Below are 19,835 nucleotides of genomic sequence, written 5' to 3' on the forward strand. Positions count from 1 at the left end.
TGTTCTCATGTTATCTTGATTTGAAAAAGCAGTACTGTAAGATTTAGAGCCTGACCATTTTTTGTTCAGCACCTGGATAGCACTTGCTGATTTGTAGCTAAATGTAGCAAACCAATCAGAAAGCGCTATCGAGGTGCTGAATTAATAATGGGTCGGCTCCTAACCTTCTATTACTGCTTTTTCAAATCAAGATAACATGAGAACAAAGAAAAATTGATAATATTAGTAAATTAGAAAGTTGCTTAAAATGGCATGCTCTATCTGAATCATGAAAGAAAAAATTTGGGGTTAGTGTCCCTTTAACCCCATTATCTGCCGCCCCAACGTTGCCGCCACTATATTTAATGTATTAACCCCTAACTTGCATTCTATTGGCTGATTGGAACAGCCAATAGAAAGCCAGCTCAATCCTATTGGCTGATTGCATCAGCCAATAGTATTTTTTCTACCTTAATTCTGATTGGCTGATAGAATTCTATCAGCTAATCGGAATCTAAGGGACGCCATCTTGGATGACGTCACTTAAAGAGATATTCATTCCGGAGAAGACGTTGTTTGAAGAGGATGCTCCTCGCCGGATGTCTTGAAAATGGAGCAGCTCCGCGTCGGAAGGATGAAGATAGAAGATGCCGTCTGGATGAAGACTTCTGCCCGTCTGGAGGACCACTTCTGCCGGCTTTGTTGAGGACCTCTTGGATGAAGACTTATCCCGGTAAGTGAATCTTCAGGGGTTAGTGTTAGGATTTTTTAAGGGTGTATTGGGTGGGTTTATTTTTTAGGTTAGGCCTTTGGGCTGCAATAGAGCTAAATGCCTCCTGTAAAATAAAAATAAACCCTAAGCTAGCTACTATGTAACTATTAGTTATATTATAGCTAGCTTAGGGTTTATTTTATAGGTAAGTATTTAGTTTTAAATAGGAATAATTTAGTTAATGATAGTAATTTTATTTAGATTTATTTAAATTATATTTAAGTTAGGGGGTGTTAGGGTTAGACTTAGGTTTAAAGGGTTAATAAATTTAGAATAGTAGTGGCGGCGACGTTGGGGACGGCAGATTAGGGGTTAATAAATGTAGGTAGGTGGCGGCGACGTTGGGGGCAGCAGATTAGGGGTTAATAAATATAATGTAGGTTGCGGCGATGTCCGGAGCGGAAGATTAGGGGTTAATAAGTATAATGTAGGTGGCGGCGATGTTAGGAGCAGCAGATTAGGGGTTAATAATATTTAACTATTGTTTGCGAGGCAGGAGGGCAGCGGTTTAGGGGTTAATATGTTTATTATAGTGGTGGCGATGTCCGGAGCAGCAGATTAGGGGTTAATAATATTTAAATAGTGTTTGCAATGCGGGAGGGCCTCGGTTTAGGGGTTAATAGGTAGTTTATAGGTGTTAGTGTACATTTTAGCACTGTTATGAGTTTTATGCTACGGCGTTGTAGTCTAAAACTCATAACTACTGACTTTAAAATGCGTTAGGAATCTTGACGGTAGAGGATGTACCGCTAACTTTTTGGCCTCCCAGGACAGACTCGTAATACCGGCGCCATGGAAGTCCCATAGAAAAAAGGGTTTACGAACTTTACGTAAGTCAGTTTGCGGTAAGACCAAACAAGTGTGCGGTACACCTATACCTGCAAGACTCGTAATAGCAGCGGGCGTAAAAAAGCAGTGTAGGACCTGTTACCGTAAAACTCGTAATCTAGCCGTATATTAGTTGATTATTAAAAAAAAATCAAAGTACAATAATGAAATAAATATTATAATAAACAATAAATTTGAGCAATTTATTATAAAACAAATACTTGTCCCTTACAGTGTTTAACTACTGTACAGTACCAATCATGTGTCTGGTGTGTTCCTGTGGCATTACTGAGTAGAGCACAGCCAGTGGGACAATCAGGATAAGCATTTGTACTTTAACCGCTAAAAAAGGGATTTAATACATAGCTTATCAGAAAGTTTGTTAAAAGGGACAGTCTACTCCAGAATTGGTATTGTATAAAAAGATAGATAATCCCTTTATTACCCATTCCCCAGTTTTGCATAACAACACTGTTATATTAACATACTTTTTACCTCTGATTACCTGGTCTAAGCCTCTGCAGACTGCCCCCTTATTTCAGTTCTTTTGAAAGACTTGCATTTTGCCAAGCAGTGCTAACCCCTAGGGAACTCCACGCAAGTGAGCACAATGTTATCAATATGACACACATGAACTAGCGCTGTCAAAAAACTGTAAAAATGCCCTGAAATAAGAGGCGGCCTTCAAGGGCTTAGAAATTAGCATACCAGCCCCCTGGGTAGAGGTACGCGTCAGGGATGTCCGCTTTCCCCATTATTATTCAATTTAGTAATCGAACCACTAGCTATAAAACTAAATAAAATTTTACAAGGAATTGTATGCAATTCAGTAGAAACAAAGATTTTATTATATGCAGATGACGTTATTGTTTTTTTAAGAAATACAAAAATCAATCTCCCCATACTTATGGATTTTCTTAATAAATTTGGGTCCTTCACAGGATATAAAGTGAATATAAGTAAGTCGGAACTGATGTGGATTAGAAAAACAAAACACTCTGTACAAAATATTTCATTTAGAGAAGTTGATAAAATATTATACTTAGGTATCTGGTTTAACAGGAACCCAGCTAAATGGTACGAGGAAAATTATAACCCTATTTTTGACAAACTGAATAGCTCCCTGGAACTCTGGAGAAAACTTCCCTTGTCCCTGTCTGGGAAAATTAATCTAGTAAAAATGGTTTTGTTTCCAAAACTGTTATACAAATTACAAAATCTGCCCCTATTAAACTGTTTAATAAAGGTCTTACTACCTTTTTTTGGATAAAAAAGAAAGTTAGATATTCTATAAGTAAACTTTGTCAACATAAGAATGCTAGGGGGTTTTCCCTCCCGTCTCTGCAAGACTATAATATAGCCTGCTTAATTAAGATTGCAGCTGAGTGGCTCGTAGGACAAAACCATTTCACCTCGAAAGAGTTGGAGTTGACCTTAGTGAATCCATTCTCTCTTAAAGCATTACTACATGTAGATCTGAAATCAATACCAAAAGAGTGTAAGAATGTAAAAGTGATATATACTATCATAAGAGCTTGGCAGTTATACTGTAAAAAATTGGTTTAGACTACAGGAAATCTGATTATCTTGAAATTACTGGAAATCCATCTTTTCCGGAGGCAGTGAGGTGTGAAGTTTTTTTCAGGTGGAGGCGAGCAGGGCTAATATTTGTCTCACAAACAATGGTTAAAGTTGATGGAAATGAGACAATGAAACTCTTTGAAGAACTAAGACAAGAATTTAAATGACAGCAGAAATACTTCTTTGCATATTTCCAACTTAGACATTGGCTGAATGAAATAAAAAGGGGATATAAAGGAAAGGGAAACTGGGAACATACAGAATCATGTCTTAAAGTTTGCAGAGTAATGAACTACTCAATTAATAAATGGTATAAGTGTTTAAGGAAGGAAGAGGATGAGCGGGGTATCAAGAATCTGATCATGAAATGGCAACTGAAAGGCTTAAAAACAGCAGATGAAGAATGAGGAATAGCCTAACTAATTCATCGATATATGTACAAGAAGAAATGTTGAGGTGCAATCTCCCTCAATTCTGAGTGTTGGGGGTGGTGGCCTGGGGGGTGGGAGGGGTGAGGTGGGGACGCCCCTTTTTTTCTTTCTGAAACATGTAATGTTTATGTAAGCCATTGAAATGGTGCGTGATCATATTGTTGGGAAGGAATGGTATGGGGGGGGGGGGAAATATTGGAGCATAGCAGTAAGCTATGATATATATATATTAATTTAGGGCAAGCTATATGTTTATTCATACTGATTATTATTGGTTAGCATCCACAGATAGAGATTAAGAAAAGAGTTGGGTTGATTTATTTGTGTGGATGTAATTTAACCTATGTCTTGTATATCAATAGAAAACTTTGCTTCCTTAATGTAACAAGTCACACCTGAGTGTTTAAGGATGACTTGAGAGATGTCTGTACTCACTTCTTAGATATTTCGCTTAAGATCTGAATAAGATGTATGTTCGAATATATTGAAAATTAATACATAGAAAAGTTGCCCACCAAAAAAAAAAAAGAAATTAGCATACGAGCTTATCTAGGTTTAGTTTTCAACAAAGAACACCAAGAGAACAAAGGAAATTTGATGATAAAAGTAAATTGTAAAGTTGTTTAAAATTGCATGCTCTATATGAAATCATAAAAGTTTAATTTTGACTAGACTGTCCCTTTAATAATAAACTGTTCAAGCCAATTAGAACATTTGATTAGCATTACAATCTGAGGTATATTATCCATGTGACTTACCCGTGTTTGCTTGGCAGGCCAAGTGCACAAAAAAAATAGAATTGAATCTTTTCTCAGAAGCATTTTTGCAAATAAAAGTATATTGCGAAAATGTTTCTCAGTGAATCTGAAATACACTGCTGTATATTTCTAATTCACTTTTATGTCCCTTTAAAATTAAAGCCAGGCATCAGAGACAGTACAGTCTGGCTCAGAAGAAATTGCTTAATAAAAAACAATTTATTTTCACAGCATAAACATGTTGCCCATTTCACTGCTGCCAAAACTATTATCAGAGCAATAAAATAAAATAAAAAAATAATAATCCAAATGCAATAATTCAATGCAGACTTCATTCTCACAAACGTATGCTCATATGTCTGCTAACAAAATGACCCTGCAAAGTGCTAACTCTTCTACAGATTGGAAGCTGGTTAATCAAAAAGTGTAGAAATTAAGGATTTTTTATGTTCTCACATTTATAAAGCTTATCAATAATTTAATACTAGGTATTTATATATGAACATTTCAGAACCCTTTTCATTCTCCAGATTCCAACAAATCTTTATTCGAAAACAAAAAATGTATTTAGCCTAAATTTAATTTTCTACTCAAATACAAAAAAAAACTAAACAAAAATGGATGGTTAATTTATTCAGTCATAAACAATGTCCATCCAATTTTTACCAATACTGTACCAAGAATTACCAGCAACATCAATGATCTCAAGATATCATCAACGACAGTAGAAGGTGGGTGACATTAGAAGGTAGGAAATCATATCTTTGATTAATAACAGTACCTAAATGTGAGATGAAAATACTTAGGGCAAAATGTATCCACCCCCGAAAAAATGCGCCTGGTTCGCAATGTGTGAAGTAAAAAATGTCGCCAGTATTTATTAAAATTCGAGAGACATTTTTGGGGCAAAACTTTTTTGCGATGTCAAGCGAATGGCTGAGCCTAGTTTTCTTGCGAAAATTTCATTTTCACTTTATTTATCAATCTTAATTTTAGACACAGGTAAATGATTTATTGTTTTAATCAAGTGATCGTTAGTAACAATGTTATTTCTTATATATTGAAGTTATTTTTATTTTGCCCCTTCGTTGGCTGTCTTTCATTGAGGAAGGTTGCCTGTTTTTTGGAGCTTATCTTCGTTCTTTTTAATACACTTTCAATTGCACTTAAATTATTTTACTTTTTTATAAATTTGTTTATACCTTTTTGTTATTTCATTATTAATATTATTCAGGTTATGCGCCTTGTTGTGGGCAATTTCTAACCCTAGATAAAGCAAGAAAAATACATATTTCCATTTTCCCTCCAGACAAACAACAATATCTCTCTTTATTTTTCACTCCTCGCAAACCTACAAATTGGCGAGATTAAAAACAGTGAATATTGCATGCACCACTTTTCATAAATATATAACTGCTAATATATAAAATGTCAATAGAGATTAATACATGAATTAGGCATTTCCAGACAACTTATTCGCATATATATTTAAGACTTTGTGAATGGTCATGAGTCAATTTGTTCGCACATATGGAAACTTGCGACTTTATTGGAGCATAACCTTTCATAAATACGGCGATATTATTTGTGAGGTTTTTTTTTTATGACAAATGTGAGAATTTTCTTATTCTCACTTTGATAAATCTTGCCCTTAATGTAGGTTTTTATACAGAGCAACACGTAATTAAAAAGTGACTGGGAAGTCAAAATGAAACTTTCATGCTTTGTAGTTTTTTTGTAAAATTAATTCATTATGGTAAAATTGTTCAATCGTATAAATATATAGACACAGCAATCTGTGAATGTCATGTATTGTTGGGAAGAGTCATTCTGATGTTACAATCCTCCAGCATAAATGTAATTGGTTCTCAACATGGTGAGTGATCTTTTAACCCCTTAACGACCGAGGACGTGCAGGGTACATCCTCTAAAAAAAAAGTCAGTTAACGACCAAGAACGTACCCTGCACGTCCTCGGTCTGGAAAGCAGCTGGAAGCATCGAGGCATCCTGCAATAACCTTTCTTAGCCATCCGATGCAGAGAGAGACTCTGTGGCCCTCTCTGCACCGGAAATCGATGGCTATCTTTGTTGGTGGGTGGGAGCCGTTGTGGGAGGCGGGTGGTGGCAATCGATGGCCCTGGCGATGTGAAGGGGGGCGGGATCATGGGCGGGGCTGACCGGGGGCACGGGGAGGCTGGGATGCACGGGGAGGCGGGGGCGGAACCACTACCCTACAGAAAATGTAATATATTAAAAGTGGGTAAAAGGGGGGGTATATATGTTAAAAAAACATCAGTCAGGGGGTAGGGGTTGGTCTGTGGGGGGGAAGCTACACTACAGTAAAAAAAACGTAAAAAACAAAAAAAAACAACACATTTTTTTTTTCAAACTGGGTACTGGCAGACATCTGCCAGAACCCAAGATGGCCCCTAATAAGGCAGAGGGGGAGGGTTAGAGAGCTGTTTTGGGGGGGATCAGGGAGTTTGGGGGCTAGGGGGGATCCTACACAACAGCATATGTAAATATGCTATAAAAAAAAGATACCTGTTTATTTTAGTACTGGCAGACTTTCTGCCAGTACTTAAGATGGCGGGGACAATTGTGGGGTGGAGGGAAGGGAGCTGTTTGGGAGGGATCAGGGTGTGTGATGTGTCAGGTGGGAGGCTGATCTCTACACTAAAGCTAAAATTAACCCTGCAAGCTCCCTACAAACTACTAGGGATGGGCGAATGTTTCGTAACATTCGAAAAACGGCATGAATTTTAACACATCCGTTCGTTCAAATCGAATTTCGAATGTTTACATAACATTCTAACAGTCGATTTTCGAATGTTCGGTTTCGAATTTTACGATTACATTCGAAAATATTCTTTTTGAAAAATTCGAATTTAGATTGTAATAGTATTTCTAATGCTTTTTCTTTAAATGTAATATTCGAATTATGCAATATTCAAATTCGAAAAATTCGAATTTAGATTGTAATAGTATTTCTAATGCTTTTTCTTTAAATGTAATATTCGAATTATGCAATACGTGTATTCAAATTCGAAAAATTCGAATTTAGATTGTAATAGTATTTCTAATGCTTTTTCTTTAAATGCAATATTCGAATTATGCAATACGTGTATTCGAATTCGAAAAATTTGAATTTAGATTGTAATAGTATTTCTAATGCTTTTTCTTTAAATGTAATATTCGAATTATGCAATATTCTATATGGAAACATTCGAAATGATATATTTGTATCTATTATGTATCAATTTACTAGATTTCCGCCCTACCACATGAACTATTGAACTTCTGAATAGTATTTGTTAAATAGAATGTTAAATTCGAAATTTAGAATGTGGACATTCGATATAATTATAAACATTCGAATTCGAAAGTGACATTCGAAAACTGTAAATAACATTCAATTTTCGAATTTTTAAGAATATTTGTTCTTATCGACATTCGGATTTAGAATTCGAATTAATTCGAAAATTTACACATTCGCCCATCCCTACAAACTACCTAATTAACCCCTTCGCTGCTGGCCATAATACACGTGTGATGCGCAGCAGCATTTAGCGGCCTTCTAATTACCAAAAAGCATCACCAAAGTCATATATGTCTGCTATTTCTGAACAAAGGGGATCCCAGAGACGCATTTACAACCATTTGTGCCATAATTGCACAAGCTGTTTGTAAATAATTTCAGTGAGAAACCTAAAATTGTGAAAAATGTAACGTTTTTTTAATTTGATCGCATTCGGCGGTGAAATGGTGGCATGAAATATACCAAAATGGGCCTAGATCAATACTTGGGGTTCTCTACTACACTACACTAAAGCTAAAATTAACCCTAAAAGCTCCCTAATTAACCCCTTCACTGCTGGGCATAATATACGCGTGGTGCGCAGTGGCATTTAGCAGCCTTCTAATTACCAAAAAGCAAAACCAAATATGTCTGCTATTTATGAACAAAGGGGATCCCAGAGAAGCATTTACAACCATTTATGCCATAATTGCATAAGTTGTTTGTAAATAATTTCAGTGAGAAACCTTTTGAAAAAATTTGGCGATGAAATGGTGGCATGAAATATACCAAAATAGGCCTAGATCAATACTTTGGGATGTCTTCTAAAAAAAAATATATACATATCAATGAATATTCAGGGATTCCTGAAAGATATTAATATAACTATCGCTAATTTTGAAAAAAAGTGGTTTGGAAATAACAAAGTGCTACTTGTATTTATGGCACTATAACTTGCAAAAAAAGCAAAGAACATGTAAACATTGGGTATTTCTAAACTCAGGACAAAATTTAGAAACTTTTTAGCATGGGTGTTTTTTAGTAGTTGTAGATGTGTAACAGATTTTGGGGGTCAAAGTTAGAAAAAGTGCGTTTTTGTCCAATTTTTCATCATTTTATAATTTTTTTATAGTAAATTATAAGATATGATGAAAATAATGGTATCTTTGGAAAGTCCATTTAATGGCGAGAAAAACGGTATATAATATGTGTGGGTACAGTAAATGAGTGAGAGGAAAATTACAGCTAAACACAAACACCGCAAAAATGTAAAAATAGCCTTGGTCCCAAACGGACAGAAAATGGAAAAGTGCTGTGGTCATTAAGGGGTTAAGGAAAGAATTTAGAAAAGAAGTAATTGGGTGTAGATGTTTTTTTAGGGTGCTACCTTTGAGACTGGACAGCACTCACTGCCACCCAGTTTGTAGGTATCACAAACTGCCTCCACAGATGAACAAAAACAAGGATTGGATCTAAAGTAATCATTTTAAATGTTTATTTTATGTGAGGTTCTCTGTGTGTAAATGTGACGGCTGCAGTACACCTCTAAGGTGGGGCAGAGAAAAACACACACCAAAAGATCAGCAATATACAAAAATTTACCAAGAAGCGGGGAAAAATGGGGGATGGGAGAGGTACTAATACAATTTTAGTTTTCTATTGTTCTTTTTAAACTACTAGTCTGAGTATACAGTGGGAGATAAGATAAAGCGGGCTTTGTGTATTTAAAGAGATAAGATAAGGATGTCTGCACACCTGCAAGCTCAGCCCATTTTATTGGGTTGTGGTTTTAATTAACACAAAAAACAATTTAATATAAAAATAATAACCAAATGTGGGCATTTCCCCATACATTTTAAACACTGCAGCTGGTATAACATAAAGGGAAAACCAATTTTACAGTACACCATCACTTTACAATATTGGCAATAAAGCCCAAGAAGCAACATTTCAGTTTTACATATAAATTCAAAAGTTAACAAAAATGCTATTTAACACACATTTTAAATTACTGTAAAGGGACACTAAACCCACATTTTTTATTTCATGATTCAGATAGAGCATGACATTTCAAGCAACTTTCTAATTTACTTCTATTATCAATTTTTCTTCCTTCTCTTGATATCGTTATTTAAAAAGCAGTAATGTAAATCTTAGCAGCTAGCCCATTTTAGGTTTAGCACCATGGATAGCTCTTGCTTATTGGTGGCTGGCAAAAAAATGGGCCGGCTCCTATGCATCACATTCCTGCTTTTTAAATAAAGATAGCAAGAGAAAAAATGATAGGAGTAAATTAGAAAGTTGCTTAAAATTGCATGCTCTATCTGAATCATGAAAGAAAAAAAAATGAGTTTAGTGTCCCTTTAATATGACTAATTTTGTTGTTTAAAAATCCAATTGAAAAATAAAATTCCTACCAGAAAATAAAGGATCTTCGGAAGATAAATAAAACTGTATTAAAGGAACAGTCAACACAGTAGATTTGCATAATCAACAAATACAAGATAACAAGACAATGCAAAAGCACTTAGTCTGAACTTCAAATGAGTAGCAAATTTTTTTTGACAATTTTAAAAGTTATTTCCACTCCCCCTGTACCATGTGACAGCCATCAGCCAATCACAAATGCATACAAGTACCATGTGACAGCCATCAGCCAATCACAAATGCATATACACTTATTCTGTGAATTCTTGCACATGCTGGTGACTCAAAAAGATTAAATATAAAAAGACTCTGCACATTTCATTAATGGAAGCAAATTGGAAAGTTGTTAAAAATTGCATGCAATTTTAAAACAACTTTCCAATGTACTTCTATTATCTCTTATCCTAATGTATAGGTGATTTTTCATACACCTATAATGTTTTAATGATTTTACATTATTGCTGTTTTTGTTTTGTGAGTGGTCTGGGTTTTTATAATCAGAACAGCAGCTTACTACTTGTATATTTATTAAAGCAATAACTACACTGATTTGTTTCAATTAAAAAGGTGCTCACTTTTTTGGGGTACTATGTTTTCAATTAGAATAACTTTAATTTTCTATCCATTCAAATGTAATGAAATGTACAAAGGGATATCGATTATCTCTGTCCAACGAGTCCACAAACATGCACAAGTTTAATTTTTATTGCTGGTTGGCATAGATAAGGTTAATATAAACTGAATCTGTAAATCATTTTCTCTATGGAAAAATGGTCCTAATGTCTTCTCTGTGACCCAAAAAAATGATTAAAGGCAGGGATGAGTTTTATATTATTGTTATTATTTGGCAAGAGACATACTGGCAAGCTATTGTCTGAAGTCATTGGAATGAAAAAAAAATGCATGTATTACTGGATTTTGTTTTTCATTATTTCTCCCCCCCAAAACATGATGCAGGGCTCTTACAGCTAAGTTTTTCTAAAACTAAAGGGAAACAAAAAAAACCCTTGAAGATAACTACTGGCTCTATTAAAATATGTTTCAAGGAAAAGGACATGTCACAGCTTATTAGAAAACAAACAAACTGATGATCTATTAGCTCCCAAATACTTGTTAATTAGGATTATACTGTCTGCCTGATAAAATATGAAAATAAAATAATAATTAAAAAAAATAGCTGCCAAAAGCAGTAAAAATTTATAAATTAAAGGGATATTGTACTGTACAATGTGTTCCTAATGATCCATTTTACCTGGAGGAAGGGGAGATTATCCTCGAAACATCACCAGAATAAAGAAATACTCAAGTTTGTCTGAAACCCAGCGAGTGTGGTCGGTATACTGCTATTTATTAACCCTGCCGGCACCCTTGTTGTTGTCATTTTTGGTTAGTGAGAGTGCAGATATTATATACTGTATATATAAACTACAAACCCCAAAGCTAAAATTACACAAAATAAAAAATGTAAAAATACAGAAAAAAACAAAGCTATCCAAAATAAAAAATGTAAACCTAAACTAATACCCCTATAAAAAATCCCCCCCCAAAAAACACCCCCTTATCTAATACTAAACTACCAATACTTAAAAGTTAAACAGCTATTTTACCTTAACAAATTACCAATTACCCCATAACAGTAAAACCCCCCAGCCCCCAAACCCCCCCAAAATAAAAAAAAACTAACACTAAAAAATAACCTTAACTACCCATTGCCCCTAAAGGGGCATTTGTATGGGCATTGCGCTTTAAAGGGCATTCAGCTTTTTTACTGTCAGCTCTTTAAGACTAAGCCCCAAATAGGTACTCACTGTTCCTGAAGTCCGGTGGAGAAAGTCTTCATCCAGGCGGCTCCATCATCTTCTATCTTCATCCGGAACGAAGGCGGCATGGAGCTGAGGTGCGGAGCTGGATTCCCTGATATTGTGGATCCTCAGCAGTCCTTAATGAAGGCGGTCCTCAGCGACATGGTGACTCCTCTTCATCTGATGTCCGTCGTACATGGAAGATTGAAAGCAATGTACCCCATATTTATTGGGGAACCTTGCATTCCTATTTGCTGAAATTTTGAAATCAGCCAATAGGATGAGAGCTACTGAAATCCTATAGGCTGTTTAAATCAGCCAATAAGATTTTAGTAGCTAATATCCTATTGGCTGATTTCAAAATTTCAGCCAATAGGAATGCAAGATACCCCAAGTAATATGGGGTACCTTGCATTCAATCTTCAGTGTGCGATGGATGATCGCATGAAGAGGAGCTTCAACGCCGCCGAGAACCACAGCTGAGGATCCACGCATCGGGGAAGCCAGTACCGCTCCGTGCCACCTTTGCTCCGGATGAAGATAGAAGATGATGGAGTCGTCTGGAAGAAGACCTTCTCCGCCAGACTTCAGGAACGGTGAGTACCTATTTGGGGCTTACTTTTAGGATTTTTTTTTTTAAAGATTAGGTATTTAATGGCCTGGAAAAGAGCTGATTGCCCTTTTAAGGGCAGTAAAATAGCTTAATGTCCTTCTAAGGGCAATGCCCATCCAAATGCCCCTTTAGGGGCAATGGGTAGTTTAGGCTTTTTTAGTGGTATTTTTTTTATTTTGGGGGGTTTTTACTGTTAGGCGGACTAAGGATTTTTTTTAAATGTAAAAGAGCTGTTTAACTTAGGGCAATGCCCTACAAAATGCCCTTTTAAGGGCTATTGGTAGTTTAGTTTAGATTAGGGGGGGCTTTTTATTTTCATAGGGATTAGGTTTAATTTTGTTTATTTTTGATAATTTTGTTTATTTTTTTTCTGTAATTTTAGAGTTTTTTATTTTTTGTAATTTAATGTTAGATATTATTAATACAATACACTAACCCCTGGATTGGGTGAACGGTATGCTTATGGTGGTGTGAGCGGAAGGGTGGATGAAGTTGCAAAGTGCAGGATCTTGTATTGCTTAAACTGGAAGGAACTTTCAGCAAGTCATACACCTCTTGTATTCACTATCAAGCCTCACTAGGTACACAGGACACATATTATCATTGCTATTGCACCACTAAATATTTTCATTATTATTTTAAGTGTAACTTAGTATTGGGGTTAATTTAGGGCATGTTAGGTTAGGGGGCTTAGTAATTAAATGAGTTATTTGTGTTGTGGGGGGGTTAGCGGTTTAGGAGTTAATAGATTAATTAGGTTTATTGCGATGTGGGGGTTTGTCGGTTTAGGGTTTAATAGGTTCATTTGGTTTATTGCGATGTGGGGGTTTGTCGGTTTAGGGGTTAATATTTTAATTATGTTATTTGCGGATTAGGGGTTAATTACTTTATTATTTTGCGATGTTTGCGGTTTCGGTGTTTGTTAATACTTCGTGCGGGAGGTTAGTTTTTTTTTTTATACTTCGTGCGGGCGGTTAGGTGGGTTTTTTTTAGGCTTTGCCTACGCTGCATCCAGATGGATTTTTTGGGCTGCACAGCCAACATTCCTTTGAGGATGTGTGTGCAACTGGCGACACCAACAGACGCGTTACAAATGCGATTATATATATATATATATATATATATATATATATATATATATATATAGATAGATAGATAGATAGATAGATAGATAGATAGAGACAATAACACTCTAAGGAGTGAATTTTGTTTGTTTACATCGGCGGGTTACTATGGCGACATACGGCGCCCTATTGTGACGCAAACAATGCGCCCTCTTAGTGGTGAAAATTTGTCAAAATGCTTTCAGATTAGAGGCGGCCTTCAAGGTCTAAGAAAATTAGCATATAAACCTCCTAGGTTTAGCTTTCAACTAAGTATACCAAGAGAACAAAGCAAAATTGGTAATAAAAGTAAATTGGAAAGTTGTTTAAAATTACATGCCCTATTTAAATCATGATTTATTTTTTTTTACTTGACTGTCCCAGGACTTCCTGATTCACTTGAAACCTTTAGTGAAGAAAAAAATTGGCTATGTTTTATTGCTTTTTTCATATACATGATAGGAAAAAGTCATACTACGTCCATTTAAAAGGAACTGTTAAATTAAAATAATACATAACTAATTCTGTGAATTATGTCTTTTTTTTTAATTTTGATTTCTTAAAAAACACGTGGCTTTCTCATTAATTTTACCCCAGTAGAATATTATAAGAAATATACATTTTATAGAAGCTCAACTGCTCCTTTCACCTCACCTCAGTTGGGCCTGCATACATCATAGGAGATGGAAATATGGCAACCACTGTAGTCTCTGGGTCAAGCACTCCTTCTTCTAAGACAGCTGCATGCTGCTTCATACGCCACATCAGTGGGACATCATCATCTTTAGTCCAACCTCCCAGTGGGTGAAGGAGGAGGACAGGACGTCTGTAGCCTCGTTCCAACAGCTGTTTATGGGTGTCCTGCATAAGTAAGGCGTGACCATTGTGTACCGGGTTGCGCAGTTGGAAGGCAAACACTGCATCTGGGGAAATAAAAATGAGACTTCTATAATGATACACACAGCTAAAGCACAACTTATTTTAGTATTAACTGAATGACTTGTTGTTACTGTTTGTTCATTTTCGAAACGCTGGCAAGTCCAAGTGGCCAGAAACGGTACTAAAGAAAATAAAGTTCCTCGCATATTTTTTGTTTTTTATTGTCAGACAAAAGATATTAGCTTTGTAAACAGTGTTGTAAAATAAGCAAGTTTGCAGACATATATCCTGCCCCCAATTTTAATCTGTTTGTTTTTAGTTTAATAAAGACACCTGTTGTGTGCAAAGGTGGGTACGTAAGCTACCCTAGTATTTCAAATGAAAGGTTTTATGGTCCCTACATGCAATATGTGGATAAGTAAACTAATCTCTCACCCACCTTCCCTTTCTTCTAGTAGCTAAAGGTTCAAATGAAGCATACCCCCTTTTGTACAGCTGGAGTTAGGGTCTCCTTTTGAAGCCAGAGATACAGTAAATTACTCATTAGCCATTTTAATGGCAATTGCAGTGAGAAACCTTTTTGATGGAAGATGTCCAACTTAGAGGAGCCAGTGGGCAAGACAGAGGGTCTCAACTGATACCAAATTCAGATTCATATTCCTTATCAAAAAAAAAAAAAAAAGAACCCATCTTTTCAAATATGTCTATGCCCCATGTACTAATGTATAATGTAATTTGACCAAAATTCTTCATCACCATTTAGAAGATTAAATATATAGACCTGCTACAGTCTGCATTATATTGGCTAATAAGACACTTTACATATTTCTTGTTTTATTACTCTGGAGTACAATTGTCACTACAGTAGAAATCTCATGCAACATGTGACTATCTTAGTTAGGATGGAACATGCAAGGCTCAACTAGCTGGCACTAACATAGCTTTTAATAACGAAATACAAAACACATACACAACCAAAGATCAGAAGCTGATAAACCTCGATTAAAGAGGATTTGCAGGAAAACATTTTATACAAAGCATATAAAAAATGGCTGATAAGAACACATTCCACAACTGAATTAGTAAACAGAAACAGGCCAAGCAAGAAAAAGTAGGATTTAATCGTCACACTATAATGTATTTTAAAAAGCTATTATGTAAATGTGGAATTAACCCCTTAGGACCAGGGCTGTTTTAACACTTTGTGTTTAGCTGTAATATTCCTCTCTCTCATTTACTGCTCCCATACAAATTATATATTGGTTTTTTTCAGGACAAGAAGGGCTTTCTTTACATACCATTATTTGTATCATGTCATATAATTTACTTTTAAAAAAATAATAAAATACTTTACTTTTACTTGAAAAATCTTTTATTCATCTACAAAAGCTAATGAAAAAAACTGCTAAATAGATTCAAAATTTTGTCCTGAGTTTAAAAACACTCAGTGTTTACATGTTTTTTTGCAAGTTATAGGGCTATAAGTACAAGTAGGATATTGCTGTTTCAAAATATATATTTTTAAAATGTATCAATAGTGACATTGTAACACTGTCACAAACATAATAATTGGCTGATACCATCTGCCTCACATGCCTAGCAGATAGTAACAGCGGTATTTCGGCGGAAAGCGATCTCTGATAGCTCCCGCTGCTCGTTTTAAGTCATGACGGTTCAGGACCGTCATCAGTCCTCAAGGGGTTAAAGGAAAAATATTAGTACATGGTTCCTTTATGGTGTCTAGCACTAGATATATGTTGATGACAAACATTTGTGTTTATATTCTGTATTCACCATTGTAGCTGAAAAGTGGCTGAAGCATTTGCCAGAGGGAATAACCCATACGTAATCCTCACATGCGAGAATAAGCCAATTAATTCCAAAAAACTGTCCAGCAGTGAGCACTAATGTCATAACTTCAACCTGCTCTTGCTGGAAAGTGGAACACTAACCACAAATGTCAAATACAATTAAACCAAATAGCTTTAGGGTCTTTTGAACAGGAAAATCCTTTTCATAACTGTAGGACATCCAAAGCCTCACCCTTGAGAACACTCTCCTTTTAATTTTTATTTTTTTATAAAACAGCATTTGGTCATACAATTCCTTGCCAAACTGAAATACGCTGAGAAAAAGGGTGGATTATTTATGCTTTGATATTTTATAACTCTTGTCCAATAGACATGAGAAAAACATGTTTCTTTGCACTCTAGTTCTGAAATCTTTCCAACTTTAAATATCCCCAAAATGTGAGATGAAAATGTTTCTCAGCTCTGATTATACCCAGGTAAAGGAAAAAACTTTCTTTAAAAGGTTTGTTTACTTCTCAATGTCTGTTTTAATCATATCTCTGTATAAATCAGAGATGGCCAACTTCCCAACAGATGGGGGCCACAGATCAATATTTTAGAACCCTTAAAGGGACAGTACACTGTAAAATTGTTTTTATATGAATGTATTTTCAATGACTTGTTATACCAGCTGCAGAGAATAAAATGTATGAGAAATTACATTTTTCGGTTTATTTGTGTATATGAAGTAGCTGGTTTTGTGCTTTTAAACCACAGCCTATTACAATGGGTTGAGCTTCAGGTAATATCAGATCTCATTATGTTATCAATTTTATGTACACAGACTTGCTTCCTTATCTTATATTTGTCTAGAAAAATCAAAGCTCAATACTTAGAGTGAACAATGGAAAATTATCATTTTATTACTTAACTATCATGCCCCCCACTGAGAATGTAATCTCTTCTGCTGGCTGTGTTTACTTAGGCTATTCAATAGAATATACTCCAGTATAGAAACTTTCAGTATAGGTTGGGATACCACAGGCTAAATCAGCTATTTCAAATGCCAAAATAGGGGTAAAGGAGCTACTTGTAAACAATTTAAAACACTCCAGCAGGTAAAATTAATCATTGGGAACAATTTAAAGGGGAGACATTTTTTGGGTGAACTGTCCCTTTAAGAGCTCATAATAAATGTAGGACTATTAAACAAACAAATGTATTTCTTTAAAATGTTCAGTGGCACAAGGCCAGGTTTGGCTAAGGTTACAGGGTACTCTCTGTATGCTGTAATTAACTCAAGGGACCATTTTTAAGTTGTGTTCACCCAAAAGCACGTTTTGTATTTCCAATTTATCCTAGGAACACAAAAATTATGGCAAACACTGTAAATTCTGCTTTTTCCCAGGGGGATGGATGCAAAAACTAGTGCAGAGAGCCGCATGTTATGTAGCCCTCTGACCACAAGTTTGCTATCCCTGGTATAGATCATATTGGCGCTAAAGTGGGGGCAAAGGTGAACAGGTTTTTGATATATTTATGTGCAAATAGAGGCTAATGCTAACAAATATACTTTGTATAGTGAACCTAGTGTCAAATAAAACTAGGTTGTGTATCCGAAATATAAAAAATTATATTCCTAAAGATGAGCTTGAAAAAGCAGATTACAATAAAGATAAATAATTTAATATATCTAGAAAAATATATAATATACAAAGACTAGAAACACAGATAACCACACTTGTATAAATGGAGTGATATAATAAAAAAGTGGTGTATACCAAGCAAGAATCACATACAATATATGTATCATATAAAATCTATTCATCACACAAAATCCATGTAAACATATATCACATAAAAAAACATGTATACATCTGGACGTCCAGTAGCTAAAAAAATAGAACTATAAGAATGTGAATCAGTTAAACCAAACTGATAGAAAGATCCTGATAGAAAGATCCTGGGAGTAAAAAATATATAGACAACAAAGTCAGAATATCCCAAATGCAGCCGATCTTACTATGTTAGAGCAGTATTGGATCGTACTCTATGCATAGGGAGCGGTACCTTCATAAATTCTCATAGAGCGGCCGTTATCTCTAAGAGTTCTTTGTTTATAACTTCAAACAGGGTGATTCCACCTGTTCCAGCACCTCCGCGGTGTTTAATCCCTCAGAGCTGCCTTGAGACGCTTGCTCACGTCCGTGTCTGGCATCCTCTGTGGAGTAGCGGTCACGTGGGTTGCCCAACCACATGGAATTCCGATCAGCTCAGCAAATACCTGTATAGCTTGTGCCGGGAATGTGGAGATCAAAACCCGGGAATAATTCTAATTTGGCAGGGCCCCAAAACTGGGTATGGGAATCAGTACCGGTAGTAATGATGATGTTCAATGCCAGATGATGATATAAGACGTGACCTATACCAGCGTATCCACTGAAAGCTGGGTATTGATATTCAAACTTGCTAAGTTATAATAGCAGTTTCAAAACCCAAGGTTTAAGGGTTAGGAATGGTGGTAGACAATCAACATGTTTCACCCCTCTCCTGGGGCTTTTTCAAGATGTGTTCTCTTTTCAATTTTGCTCCTTATAAACCCTTTTCTCATTCCTTATTGGTTAGCCTGAGGTGGGCATGTTCTTTTCAAAGTGCTGGGCTTTATTTTAAGGTGGTATATACCATTTATATAAAGTTCACATAGTCCCATATAGTATGCAATAACTTAGCAAATTGGTCATCTTATTCAAATAATAACAACATATCCTGGATAATATGTATCACTATTTGTGTATATAAAAAAGTACAATAATATATAGGTTTCTCACTAGAAAAGATAATAGGTTCTATATATCTCATTATTCGTACATGAATGGAGTAACTTCTTGTTCAGAGTCCAGACCTAGAGGGTGCAAGGTTTTCATTCCATATATCATTTCCGCTTCTCTTTTAAGCAACTTCGTTTCAATGTTCCATCCCCTCCATTCTTGTCTTACTTTCACTACCCCCAGAAGGTGAAGTCTTTCAGTCTATTGTTGTGGAATTCTCTTAAGTGTTTATAGAGAGGTGTATCTTTATTACCCTTTTCAATAATACAAAGGTGTTCCTGATTCTCTCTCTTAGTGTTCTTGACGTTTCATCTAAGTATTGTTTATTGCAACTACACTGAATGAGATAAATAACACCTTTATCGGTGCATCTAACAGTGTCCCTAAACTGGAATGTTTCTCCTGCCTGTGTGGAAAAACAGAATTTATGCTTACCTGATAAATTTATTTCTCTTGTGATGTATCGAGTCCACGGATTCATCCATACTTGTGGGATATTCTCCTTCCCAACAGGAAGTGGCAGAGAGAGCACCCACAGCAGAGCTGTCTATATATCTCCTCCCTTAGCTCCACCCCGCAGTCATTCGACCGAAGGCTAGGAAGAAAAAGGAGAAACTATAGGGTGAAGTGGTGACTGAAGTTTTTTAAATAAAAATATACTACCTGTCTTAAATAGACATGGCAGGCCGTGGACTCGATACATCACAAGAGAAAGAAATTTATCAGGTAAGCATAAATTCTGTTT

At 35.6% G+C, this 19,835-nt stretch overlaps 1 protein-coding gene across 1 annotated transcript in view; it reads right to left on the bottom strand.

Annotated features, from left to right (window-relative positions):
* PAPSS1 (3'-phosphoadenosine 5'-phosphosulfate synthase 1) overlaps window positions 1-19,835 on the bottom strand; it is a 317,638-nt gene that overhangs the window by 30,797 nt on the left and 267,006 nt on the right. Inside the window, exon 10 of the mRNA XM_053703522.1 lies at window positions 14,248-14,516. Coding sequence (XP_053559497.1) covers window positions 14,248-14,516 — 269 coding nt within the window. The remainder of the gene's footprint in view (window positions 1-14,247; window positions 14,517-19,835) is intronic.

The sequence above is a fragment of the Bombina bombina genome, chromosome 2 (assembly GCF_027579735.1).
Source record: "Bombina bombina isolate aBomBom1 chromosome 2, aBomBom1.pri, whole genome shotgun sequence".
NCBI lineage: Eukaryota > Metazoa > Chordata > Amphibia > Anura > Bombinatoridae > Bombina > Bombina bombina.